The sequence below is a fragment of the Urocitellus parryii genome, chromosome 9 (genome assembly GCF_045843805.1).
Source record: "Urocitellus parryii isolate mUroPar1 chromosome 9, mUroPar1.hap1, whole genome shotgun sequence".
NCBI classification, from domain to species: Eukaryota; Metazoa; Chordata; class Mammalia; order Rodentia; family Sciuridae; genus Urocitellus; species Urocitellus parryii.
Genome location: NC_135539.1, coordinates 32,383,554 through 32,397,550, shown reverse-complemented (window position 1 = coordinate 32,397,550; position 13,997 = coordinate 32,383,554). Strand labels below are relative to the sequence as shown.

General features: G+C 42.1%; 1 protein-coding gene across 1 annotated transcript in view; it reads right to left on the bottom strand.

The window, feature by feature from the left end:
• Smurf1 (SMAD specific E3 ubiquitin protein ligase 1) overlaps nt 1-12,862 on the bottom strand; it is a 92,933-nt gene extending 80,071 nt beyond the window's left edge. Inside the window, exon 1 of the mRNA XM_026404190.2 lies at nt 12,793-12,862. Within this exon, the coding sequence (XP_026259975.1) occupies nt 12,793-12,847 (55 nt within the window). The 5' untranslated portion in view covers nt 12,848-12,862. The remainder of the gene's footprint in view (nt 1-12,792) is intronic.
• Between the last annotated feature and the right edge of the window lie 1,135 nt (nt 12,863-13,997).

Genomic DNA, 13,997 nt, shown 5'->3' with positions numbered 1-13,997 from the left:
CTTAGGTTGGTATTTGAATGACAAGAAGCTAAAAAAAAAAAAAAATCAAGAGGAGGAGCACTGGAGCATTTCACCAAAGGGGGTAAAAAGAAATAATTCACGAAAGATGCTAAAGCAGGAAGAAGCTTGCCATGTTTTAGGACCAGGGTGGCTGTGCCTAGAGAATAAGGCAGAGTGGCACAGAGGAGGCAACCAGCAGGATCTGGAGCAACTCTGATTTTATTCTGAGTGGCTTTCCACTAAAGGCTTTAAGAAAGGAAGAGCATGATGGGACTCATGCTCTGAAAAGATTCTGAACAGGTGAGTAGATGACTGGCTACAGCCAGGAAAGGGGGTGTGGATGTAAGGGAGAGTGCAGAGAACCCTTGGCAGTGGTGGTACAGTTGTGAATCCTCATTGTGGCAGTGGCTGCATTAATTTGTACATGTGATAAAACTGCACAGAAAGCTACACACACACACACACACACACACACACAGTACATATAACTGGTAAAATCTGAAAAACCTCTGTGGACTGTACTGATGGTGACTGTCAATCTCCTGGTTTTGATGATGCCATATTATACAAGATGTTAAAAATAGGAACAAAAATAAATTTAAATTAGGAAGGCAGAAAAAAAGGCACACAGACCCTCCCTGTACATCTCAGTCCAATCTCCTATGAGGTTATAATTACAAGAGTTAAAAACAAGAATCAACAAATGGGACTTACTCAAACTAAAAAGTTTTTTCTCAGCAAGAGAAACAATAAGAGAGGTAAATAGGGAGCCTACATCCTGGGAACAAATTTTTACTCCTCACACTTCAGATAGAGCCCTAATATCCAGAGTATACAAAGAACTCAAAAAATTAAACAGTAAGAAAACAAATAACCCAATCAACAAATGGGCCAAGGACCTGAACAGACACTTCTCAGAGGAGGACATACAATCAATCAACAAGTACACGAAAAAATGCTCACCATCTCTAGCAGTCAGAGAAATACAAATTAAAACCACCCTAAGATACCATCTCACTCCAGTAAGAAAGGCAGCCATTATGAAGTCAAACAACAACAAGTGCTGGCGAGGATGTGGGGAAAAGGGTACTCTTGTACATTGCTGGTGGACTGCAAATTGGTGCGGCCAATTTGGAAAGCAGTATGGAGATTCCTTGGAAAGCTGGGAATGGAACCACCAATTGACCCAGCTATTCCCCTTCTTAAACTACTCCCCAAATATAAGGTGGTTTTTTTTTTTTTTTTGAGGGGTAAAGTACTGAGGATTGAACCCAGGAATGCTTTACCACTGAACTACATTCCCAGATCTTTTGATTGATTGATTGATTGATACAGGGTCTTGCTAAATTGCTGAGGTTGGTCTTGAACTTGAGATCCTCCTGCCTCAGCCTCCCAGATCCCTGGGATCACCAGTGTATACCACCATACTCAGCCAAGTATAAGATGTTTATTTAAAAAAAAAAAAAAAAAAAAAAAAAAGGAGCCGGGGAGGAGGAGGAGAGGAAGCAAGGATTCCTAAGGCTTCCATTTAAAGTACAGATTGCAAAATAAAATGAAAGTAGAAGCAGAACCACAGTGTGAAACCAAGTCACCACCAATAACAGGGTTAAACTGAAAAGGATTAAAAAAAAAAAAGGGTGAAAGAGATCTAGAGCAACTGGCGTTCTCCTATGCTGCTGGCAACTTGGTACTACCACTTTGGGAAAGTGTTTGGCAAGTTTTGTTAAAGTTGAACATATGCTCACTCACTCCATTCTAAGTATATACCCAACAGAAATACATACAAATACTACCCAAAAGATATATGCATGGACATTCCTAACAACACTATTCATAAAAGTCAAAACTAAGAAGTTCCAATTGCCCCTCAGCGGGTAAAGGGATAAACTATGGTATATTCCCATAACAGAATACTGAACAGCAAAACAGATAAATATCTACAACCACACACAGCAATACGGATGGATTTCACAAACACATTGTTGAATAAAAGACTGCATACAGTATGATTCCATTAATATGAAGTTCAAAAACAGGTTGTTGCAAGTCAGGATAGTGATTATCTTTAGGGACTGAGGGCACAGAAACTACTTCCCACTAGTACCAGTTTTGTGGGAACATTCCTGGTACTAGTAATCCTCTACTTCTTGATCTAGATCCAGCTTTCTTCAGCCTTAGTGACACTCTGGACTGGATAATTCTTTGTGTAGGAGTCTGCACTGGAGTACATTTAGCAGCACCTCTGGCCTCTACACAAAGAGACCAGAAGCACCTACAAAGCCATGACAAACAAAAATGTGTCCAGACATTGATAAATGTCCCCCGCGCCCCAAGAACTGCAGATCTAGATGCTAGTTACACAGGTATGTTCCATTTATAAAATGTCAACACTCTGTTCGCCACCCTTTTTCTGTAGATAAGTGACATTTCAACACACACAAGCAGGGAAACCACTTAGGAAACTATTATAGGTATCCAAGTGAGTGGTGACAATGCCTAGGACCAGGGGTGATGTGGAGATGGGGAAAACCAGAAAGATCTGGGTAGGGTTTAGGAGAGACAGGGGACAATTTCCAGGGAACACGGAAATCAGGAAAATAGCAAAACATGTGGTCTGAGTGACGTTTGGTAACACTAAGATGAGGCAGAAGAGAGTCAAAGAATTCTGAGAAAGACTGGGTGAGGGATCAAATCATGAGCTAAACAGAGGAAACCGAATGCTGTCATGTATGGGAGAACATGAGAGCTCTAGACGCATTTTTCAACTTTTTCCAACAGAAGCCTGCAGTCTGGTTTCCTGATCTCCCTCCACAAAGCTGACTTGGACCTGGTTCAACTTGTCTTTGGCTATCTCTAAGTCATCAGACCAGGAAAGCACCACTTTATCCTGACAAAGAGGACAGGTCAACCTCCCCAGAGCTCCAGGGGCTGTGGCTGGAGGGAAGTGAAGGGGGTTCCACCAGCCCAGAGAAAAAGCAAGGTTACAGCAAATCTCCTTCCATCTTCAGAACCAGCCCACAGGACTTCTACAACCACTCTTTTAACATCTTTGAAACAGAAAATAACACTCCAGCAGGATGATTTAGATTACAACTGGCAACTAAATAAAATAGGGCAAGATGGGGCTGTCTGAGCAAGAGTTGATTATACTTGAACTTGAACTAGGCTGGGGGTTGGAAGTGGGCCTGAAGAAAAGATCAAGGGTGGGGATGTGGCTCAGTGGTATAGCGCTTAACTAGCACATGTGAGGCACTAGGTTCCATCCTCAGCACCACATAAAAATAAACAAATAAAATAAAGGTATTGGGTCCATCTACAACTAAAAAAAATTGTTTTAACAATTTATTTGAAGAAAGAAGAAAGAAGAAAGAAGAAAGAAGAAGAAGAAGAAGACGACGATGACCAAGTCCAGATAAGCGCGGGTGACAGGAACAAGATCACTTAGGGTAAATCAGATATGACAAATGACAATGAGTCCTGATTTTTTTATCTGAACAAGTGGGTAGATTAAAAGAAGTGAGGAGGGAGACTTCAGGGGGGAGGGTCAGGAAGACTGAGACAGGTTAAGCCTGAGCTGACTACTAAGAGTGTAAGGGAGGAGAATGTCAAGTTTCCAATCTTGCGTAATTACAGGAGGGGGAAAAAGGCCCTGACATAAAGCAAAACAAAACAGAAAAAAAGCTCATGCAATTTTCTAAGTGTGGATTATCTTCACTACAGCCTAAGAGGAGTCAAATCAATGTCCCCTGAGTAGATTTCCCATGTGAATTTAAAGATGCCTTTGAGTATTTTGCACCTGCGCAAGAGATAGTTTTCCATTTAGGACAAGAGAACATCCTTTTTCTCTCCTGTACAATCTGTTTTTAGAGAATAAAACAAATTGTGTGCTATTTTTTAACCTAGAAATAAAACACACACCAAAAAAAAAGTCTTTTTTTTTTTTTTTTTTTTTGAGCTTGGCATGATGTCTTGGCTCAAAAGAAGAATTGTCTATGAGAACCCTTTGGAAACTATGAAACAGGTCTAAGGCATTAGTATCACTGACATGTACCAACAAGCACCAAATAATTCTCAAATATATAATTGGGAGGTTATACATTCAGAAAGACAACTTTCTGAATAAAACAAAAACTTTGGATTTTTTTTAATCCCAGAGATCTAAGGGGTGAGGGCAGTATGCAATATATTAAATGGAATTACCACATTTTCTACTTTTCTAGAGTCAGATATCAAAACTTCTTTTTTAGGCATAGCTAAAATTAAAAACAAGCCCTTAAAGAAGTTCAGAGCACACATATTGTTTATAAATACCTTGGAAAATACTAAATTATTATTACTAGCTTGTGCAAGTTAGCATTTACACATCCACTTTAGAGATGAGATTATTTTACAAAAATTTAGTCACAGGTAACCCCAAATGACATTCCAAATAAATGACATAAAACAGCAGGAGTATTCAGAATCAAGACCCCAGTTTTTCAAAAACTCACTTATGAACCAGGTCTAAGGAGTTTCAAATTTCTGGATCTGAAAAAATAATTTAGGCTTATTTAGATACAGCTTTTGGGGGGAAAAGGGGAGCTCAGAATATCAGAATAAATATACTCTATGGAAACATTTCAGAGCTATAAGACAAACATGCAAAGTATTTTACTCTGCAAAACCCAGGAGCCTTCCCAGTGAGAAAACACCTGGAAACATGGGTATATGCTAGTATGCTTCTTTGGCCTTTAAAATACATTTGATACAATTATTTTGAATTTTCAGAACACCCTCATTCTAAAACGATTGCTACTGGCAATTAATGTGCCAGTTGCGCTAAGATGTGCCAGTTGCGCTAAGAAACTCTTAAAGAGTAGATTCTTTTTATTTTTTTAAATGATTTTTGAGTTTTGTTTTGTTTTATTTTGCAGCACTGGGGACTGAACCTAGGGCATGCTGGGCACTGAATCCCATCCCCAGCCTTTTTTATTTTGGGTCATAGGGATTGAACCCAGGGGCACTTTACCACTGAGCTGCATCCTTTTTTTCATTTTGAGACAGAATCTGGCTAAGTTGAGGCTGACCTCCAACTTGTGATCCTTAATCTTTCTGCTTCAGTCTCAAGTATTTGGAATTGCAGGCATGTGCCACTGTATCCTGCTCCTTTTTATTTTTCAAGACAGGGTCTTGCAGTTGCCCAGGATGGCCTTAGAATTTGTGGTTCTCAATCCACCTCAGTCACCAGAGTAGCTAGGATTACAGGCGTACACAGTCACGCCCAGCCACATTCAATAATTTCACAATACTATCCTTCCAGTGACATCCTATACAAATGTTTATAAATTTATATATATGTAACATAGTATACTCAAATATTATTTTATACGTAAATATACTCAAATACTATTTGAGATATATTTTATGTTTATGGTATATGCATATAAATTGTATCTCATATAATAAGTATACTATTCACTCTTCTGAATTTTGCTTATTTTCCACTCAGTAATATATCTTAGAGAATGTTTCACATCACAATAAAAGCACTATTTATGCTTTTGAAAATCTACCCATCCTTGGGGATACCTGATAATTTATGTAATTAGTTCTGTATTGATGAAACAAGTTATTACTGACTGATAATTGATTTCAGTCTTTTGTAATTTTCAAACAATGCTGCAAATATTTTGCCATGATATTAAATAAATGTATAAATATACCTGCAAGAAAAAATCCTAGGGGCAGACTTGCTAGATCAAAGTATACATATGCTTCTTGTTTGATAGCATCTACTAAATAAGTTTGCACTCTAAACCAAGAGTGTAAAAAAGCTGCTTTTCCACACCATAACATAGAATATTTCAAACTTTTCCATATCATAGAATATTTCAAACTCTCTGGCTACATGAAGAACTGGTTCATTCTTAGTTTTAAAATGTATATTTCATTTAATATGAATGAGACAATATTATTAAAAATTAGAATTTTAATAAAAGAAAATGAATGAAATATATTTTCATGTTTGAAATCTACTTTTTCTTTTCTGTGAACTGTCCATATTTTTTAACTCTCAGGCTTTTACCCTTTTTCTAGTTGATTTTTAAAAGCTCTTTATATATTAAGAAACCAGACTTTCATTTTCATATGTATTACAAATTGTTTCTCCTAATTTACCTTTGCATACAGATTTAATTCTATTTTTAGCAGAGAAATTTTCTATCCAGCTATTTGATTAAAATTCTTTATTGTTTATAATTGTTTTCAACTGATCTTTTGGGTTTTTCAAAGATGTATAATCAAATCATCTGCAAATCATAACAGTTTGGTTTCCTGCTTTCTGAAGTCTTTCTCTAGTTAATAATAATTCTGCTGGTTAGATCACCTCCTTGCTCCTGCTTTTAACAGGAATGCTTCCAAGTGTTCACCATTAAAGATGATGCCGCCTTTGTGTGGTAACTATTTCTCTTCAGAGGTTTCTGAATCCGTTGAATTGAACAATTCATTTCTGAGTATTATCTTCCCATGCTTATCAATCAGTTCCATCACTTTTCTTCAGTATCAAAGAACAGCTTTAACTACATGGTTGTTCAGGCAAAAGAAATAATATCAATCTGGCAGGCATGGTGGCACATGCCTACAATCCCAGTGGCTTGGGAGGCTGAGGCAGGAGAATGGAGAGTTCAAAGCCAGCCTCAGCAACTTAGTGAGGACCTAAGCAACTCAGCAAGACCCTGCATCTAAATAAAAATTTTTATTAAAAAAGGGGTGGGATGTGGCTCAGTGGTTAAGCATCCCTGGGTTTTTAATCCCAGGACCAGGTTGGCTTGGGGGGGGGGGGACTTAACATCAAATCTATGACTTGCAATCACATTATGCTATTCCATAAATAATTCATAACTGCTCATTAAAATGGTAAGTCCATCTTTATCACATCTTACGCATTATAAAAAGGCAGATACCTCACATTACAGAGAGGAAAGCGGAGTCATGAAAAGGTTGTCATTCTACACGCCCCCTCCCTTTCTTCATTGTGCTACTTGGTGAGTTAGGCTCTGATTGCCCAGCCTGTGTTTTGGCCACCAGAAAGCACCATGGCCTTCAGAGAACTCAGCGGTGCCCAAAGTACAAAGAAAGCGGGCTGCCATCTACAACTGAAGCTTCGCACATTCTCCTCCAGACTCCTGAAAGCAACCTCCAACTTGGATTCAGGAGCTTAAAACATCTGAAATGCATCACCCAGCAGCCAGCAGAATAGGTCCATGCTCAGTGATACATGATGTTGCCGACATTCCTCAGCCAATTAGAATTCCTTTCAGCTGCAATGGAGGTGCACACAGCTGGAATTGCAGAGCGGGGCGCAGCACCAGACGCATTGATTATACATTACTTAAGTCTTGTTTTAAAACAATAAAAGGTTTTCTTTCCGTTAATCCAGAAATGTGGAAACAACATTCCAGTTAGTTTAAATATCCAAATGGGTTAAATTGCATCTGTAGACACAACAGTAATTCTAACATTTTTTAAAAGATATGCTGATCCACATGGCTCGGTGCTTTTGTTTTTACAACACAGCTCCACTGCTCTCCTTTAACTACAATGGCCTTAGGGACTTTAGTCAGCTGAGAAAGAGCCAGAGAGAGTACTATGGACAACAAACAAATTTAAATTGAGGATTTTTCTCTTGATAAAATTCACTTACCAAACAATAAACTAAGCAGTGGTTTAAGTTGCTCAATAATAAAAACAGATTTTTAAAAAATCTTTGTTTAAAAACATTTAGGCTCTAGAATGGTTTTGAAATTACAAAAAAAAAAAAAAAAAAAAAAAAAATTGATCCAAAGTAAGAATCCCAAAGGTTCCCCACCAGAACATCAGAGCACTGTGAAGATGTAGTAACATTTCATCCATCTGAGTTTTTGGAACCACTTAATAAAATGCAGAATTTGGCTGTTCTAGCTTTTAAACAGTGCCCATAAATGTGTTACAAAACCAGTCTAGTTAACAGATCATTAAGTTAATGTTGAAATATGGATTTCCGCTCCCCCTCAATTCATAAGAAACTACTTCGTGAGTAATCCAGCCCCCAGAACCTCTCCTCCACTGAACCAAGATGAAAATTCATAGAAGAGAAGGGGAAATCCAACATTTAAGAAACAACTTTCATGGTTGCAAAAATACACAAGTTTTGGACTGAGAAATAAACCTAGAGTAAAAAACTGTAAATTGATGGATTAGAACTACTTTTCAAATGAAGGTAGAAATAAAGTATAGGACAGATTTTGCCCCAGCATGGTGGCTCATGTTTCTAATTCCAGAGGCTCAGGAGGCTGAGTCAGGAGGATCCCAAGTTTAAAGCCAGCCTGGGCAACTTTGCAAATCCTCTCTCAAAGTAAAAAATAAAAAGGGATAGGGATATAATTCAGTGGTTAAGTGCCTCAGGGTTTAATCCCTGGTACCAACACACACACAAACACACACACACACACACACACATCACCCACAAATGTTATCAAATCACAAAATCATCGATAGAACCTGTATTTGGCAGAGGTGATTCCTTTTAAAATATAAAAGTAAGCTCTACAGCAGCATTTGATCTAACCTAGCCTACAAGCTTAGATAATTCAGTACAAAGAAATGCCTTGCCTGTACCCTCCTAACTTTGAGGCAGACTCCAGGGAAATGTCAAGTACACTATGATACAGAGCTCGGCTAAAAACTAAACAGATCACTTAGTCCATTTTATCACAGTTATTGAAATAAAGTTCTGTATGCCTTATTAAGTGAGGTTCTTTGCTGGTGCAATTGCTACTCTTCAAAATTATCTTAAGAGAAGCTTAACTATTTTGAATCAATTAAGCCACCTATTATCAATCAATTCAAATTTTAACAGCTATTACTAGCAACTGTTTCACTCCAAGTTGCAAAATCCAAATGTCCAGGATTCAGTCTGGAAGTGTGGCGATGTGTGTTGGGCCCACATCACTTGTGTCACCTTCAACAGTAAAGTCCTATGTCTGCAAATGTAATGCTTTGGTCTGGATGTGGTGGTGCACACCTGGAATCCCAGCTCTTCTGGAGGGTGAAACAGGAGGATCAGAAGGTCAAGATCAGCCTACACAACGTAGTGAGACCCTGTCTCAAAATAAATGAATAGGACTGGGATTGCAGCTCAGTGGTACAGCACCCCTGGCTTCAATCCCCACAACCTGGAAAAACCAAAAACCAAAAACGAACAAACAAAACAATGTGATTACTTGGGGGAAGCTTATGGACAAGAGCACAGAGGGACTAATACACAGTTTCTTCTTAAAAAAAAAAAAAAATCCAAATGCCAAACACAAACCACCTTATATTACATATGCTCCAACGTTTAAAATATCCTTGCATTTCCATATACGACCAATGAAGGTCTTGTTCCCCTCCCTCTACTTGGAATTAGAATTTTTCTCTTCACAATATACAGTCACAACCAAAAGACATAAAAAACACAAGGAGATCTGACAGTATTTCAAGGCATAAAAGTCTTTCAACTAAATGGTTAACATCAGAATAAAATTTATTATTTTTCTGAAGAGCACTGTGGAACCCTTAGAGCTCAAAATTCCATTCTTTGACCCAAAGTGGTGCAAATAATGTATCTGGGATTCATTTGCATACCACAGAAGAACAAAATTTTTGCAAATCCTGCTTGAACTTCAAACTAAAATATTCCCGAAAGTGTTTGATTTGTCAGTGAACTGGTAAGATGTCTGCAAGGTAATACTTTTTAACAAAAATCACTTGATTTTTGTATATACTATGCCCCCCAAAGTAATGAAATTATTTTAAAACCATTTTCCTACTAAAATACCACAAAGACATTCATTAAAATTACATTATTTTAAATATAAAACTCATTCTTCTACTGTTCAGACCAGATTTCCAAAGCGCTCACCATATTGCCCAATAGTTTTCAAAACAAAAAGGGTCCCATGGGAAGAAAGGAAAAAAGCATAAATGTAATCAATATATAAAATTAATGTGTGGCATAAATCCCTCAACACAAACTCTTGAATATCAGGAGTGAAAACAACAGAAAGTATACACACCCAACAGCAATTAAAAATAAGTGAGTAGCCAAATTGATACGTCTTGTGAAAAAGAGGCTCAAGGAATGTTATAATGGAGTTGGAATCTTATCTGATAAATGAGGAAACTGAGAGGCAGAAAGGTTAAATAATTTGTTCCATATCATGCAGTTAATGAGAGATCTAACCAGTCCAAGTTTCCTAATCGAAATCTAATGCTCTATTCACCAAATACAGTTGTGGAGTCCATACACTAAATGTTCTTTAATAACCCCCATGTTTTTATTCTGTTTGTATTCTGTTATGCTCTTTGTGATATTCATTAACTAATTACAATATTGCTCATTTTACATTATTTTTTTCAAATATCAAATGTGAAAATAAACTCTGAAAACTTATAACTGAGGTATTCAACTTTTGAAAGATGACCACCCAATGTTTCAAACTTCCTTTAACCATAAACATGAGGCCAAAATCTGCCTTACCTTCAACACATTTGAGACTACTGGGATCACATAGGTACACAATCACCACACTCAGACCCTCTCAAATCATTAATAACACCTACTGGGGGAAAGGGAAAAGGTTCTAAAAGAACACTTATCACCTGATCCTTCCCTGTCAAAGGCCACCCTAACTCTAAAGCATTTCTGCATCCATAACATCTAAACTAAGTTCTCCCTTTCACAAGGAAAAGACCCAGACCAGTCAACTAAGATTGGTTAACATAAATATCCACCTGACACAAAACACCTTAATTAAAACCTATTCCTTCTAAAACATTCATCTCATTTCTACAAAAACTTCCCAAATCAGATACTTCTGCTTTTAAAAAGAAAATTGAAAACAATCTGGTATCAATTACAGGTTACATTGTAAGTCAGAACCAATGTTGTCACAACTACAATGTCAAACAAAAAAAAAATGTGCTTTAACAGTAACCACAAATAACTATGCATACACAGAAGTGTCTGCCCTGCTATAAAAGGTGTAGGTTTCTCCAGAAGCACAGATCCGGAGGAGATACCTGTCACTTTACAAAACCAGGGTCTGGGATTGGGTTCATATTATCTGATCTAATATCTTTATACAAAAATAACAACGCTTTTCTTAAAAGTAAACCCGAATCACTCAACAACTACAGACTTTCAAAGTAAATTCAGTTTGAAAAAAATTACCTATTGTTTTTACGGATTTTTTTTTTTTTTAACCACTGACTTTATGGCTATGCATGTGCCATAAAATTTCAAAATGCTCACTCTTGCCTTTGAAAGAACCTGACTAGACCGCCTTTGGAGTCAACGGACTGGTTACTAAACAGAAAAATCCAGGGGGGAAAAATATCCCTGACAGGCATTAGAATGAACTTTTTATTTCCTTCTCAAACTGAAAATATTCAAGTTTGGAAAGTCCCAAAGAAGAACCCTATCTGCAACACTCCAGTCCAGCCTTAGGGTAGAATCTGAAGCCCTGGGGGGTGAACCGGGAGGAGAGGCAGTAGCAAGTACAGAGGAGAGGGAGGAGGCAAGACAAGGCTGCAGGTTGGTCTAGGATCTGCTGTAGCAGAAAGCTCGCATCTCCACGCACCCAAACCACCACATCGCAGGCCCACAGCAGAGATTCGCGCTCACCCTTGAAGGTGGCACTACAGAGCCACCTAGGAAACACGGGCATTTCATTGAAGACTAAATGGGAGTGAATCAAGGAGCCTGCGCCTGTGCAGCACCACAGCCTCCAGTGTGTGGGAGGGGGATCGCACCCAACCGGGGCTCAAGGGTGTTGAGTCGGGGTGACCGCGAAGTGCAAGACAGAAAACCAAGAATTGAAGAAGCATAGTCAGGAGCAGACAGTGGCCTGGCCAGAGGGAAAACGGAAGTGGACTAGACTGAAGCGCTGGACCACGGGAGAAGCGAGGAGAACCGGACTGGGTGACGCTCGCTACTACACAGGCTTGAGGAATTCGGGTCTGAAGGAAAGAAAGGGTGGAGGCCGCGAGACAGAGCGAGGGGGCGGGGCTGGGAGATAAGCGAGGGCGGGACTAGGTAGAGGCGAGGGGCGTGGCTTAGGGAAAGTGAGGGGGCGGGGCCAGGGAGGGAGAAGGAAGGAGGCTGGGGGAAAGGGAAGCGAAGGATGGAGGAGAGGAGGGGGCGAGGAGGAGGTGGGGAGAAGCAAGGGGAGCAAGTGGGGTGGGGGAGGAAAGCAAAAGACAGGGTGGAAGGGGAAGAGAAGCGGTACGGGGTACGAGGAGGGAGAAGTGAAAGGGCAGGTTGGAGAAGAGGAAGGGAAGCAAAAGAGAGGATGGAAAGGTAGTGGGAAGCAAGGGTCGGGACCAGAGGAGGAAAGCGAGGGGGCAGATGGGGGAAGCCGGAGGGAATCGAGGAGGCTGGTGGGGGAGAGAAAGGGAAGCAAGGGGGAGGACGGAGGGGACGAAGACAAGGGGGTGGCGAGAGAGCAAAAAGGGAGCGCGAGGGGGCGGGGCCGGGGAGAAGCCGGGGGCAGGTGTGGGGGAGAGCGAGGGACGCGGAGGGGGGCGACCACGAGGGGGCGGGGCCGGGGAGCGGCGAGGGGGCGGGGCCGGGAGGGAGAAGCGAGGGGCACACGCCGAGGGGGGTGACGAGGTCCTGGGACAACGGCCGGCGTGGGGGAGGGCCACTTCCAAGGGCGCCCTGCGGGGAATTCCGGGGCCGTGCGGGGGTCGAGGGGGCGCCCGAGGGGCGGGTGGGCCTCCCGCCAGCCGTACCTGTCAGACGGATCTTGATGCTGGAGCCGTTCCTGCGCGTCCCAGGGTTCGACATCTCCCGCCAACGATCCGGCAGCCGCGGATCCAGCGCCGCCGCCCCCCGGCCCGGCCCGGCCCGGCCCCGCCGCCGCCGCCGCCGCCTCAAGGTTACGGCTCCGGGCTGGGCGCCGGGGTCCGAGCCGGGACACAAACTCCGCGGCCCAGGCGTCTGGGCGGCGGGCGGGTGGTCCAGCCGGGAGATCGGCGCTCGGCCCGGCGCTCCGACCCTTGCTCCAGCCAGCTGAGCCCAGTTCCGAGCCGCCGCCGCTGCTTCTACCTCCTCAGAGCCGGACGCCCGCCGCCCTCGCCGCTTCCGCCGCTGCCGCCTCCCGGAGCCGCGCGCGTGCCCGGCGCCGTGCCGGCCCGGCCCTGCGCGGCCCCGCGCCGTGCGCCCCCGCGACTGCGTGCGTGCGCGTGCCCGCGGGCCACGCCGAGGCGGGGCGGGGCGGGGCGCGGCGCGCCGCGACGTCGCCCGCCAGCTCTCCTGCCTAGCGCGCGCCGGTCCAGGAGCTCGGGCCTGGGGCTTCGCGCCTCTTGCGCTCGGTGTGTACATCAAGAGCTGGAGCGGACCGCGCACCTGGGCCGCGGCGCGGGTAGGAAGGCGCTGTCCGCGCAGGGTCGGCTCTGGTCGTGACCACATTTCCTGAACAACTGATTTGCAGATGCTGTTGAGATTCAGGGAATGAATTTGCTTTCCAGGTCTCCAGTGTCCTAAAGAGCTATGAAAGGGAGAGTTGCGTGAGACGATGGCCTGTACCTACACTAAGCACCTTGCATACGGGCATGCGATTCCATTTTTGAGTAAAGAGCTTTAGATCCCGCAAGTTCAAGGGAGGGACTTCCCAAAGAGACAAACACTTAGGTGTACTCTGTGCAACCAGTGTGTTCTGTTGACCTGTAACCAAAGTTGCCAGAAACGCAGGAAGTACCAAATATGGACAAGGTGAGCAGATGAGAAAGATAAAGTTGACAGGTAGATGTTCGTTATTATGCAATTTACAGATATTTAAACTAAACAGGAGCAATAGGCCTTGTGTTCACCTGCTTTTTGTTACATTTCCCCTCCTCCCAGAGTTGCAGATAAAAACTAAAAGCAATGCTTTCTCATGCAACAAATTCATCTCTATGGTAACATGTTATAGAGAGGAAATAAAGAAAATGTTATT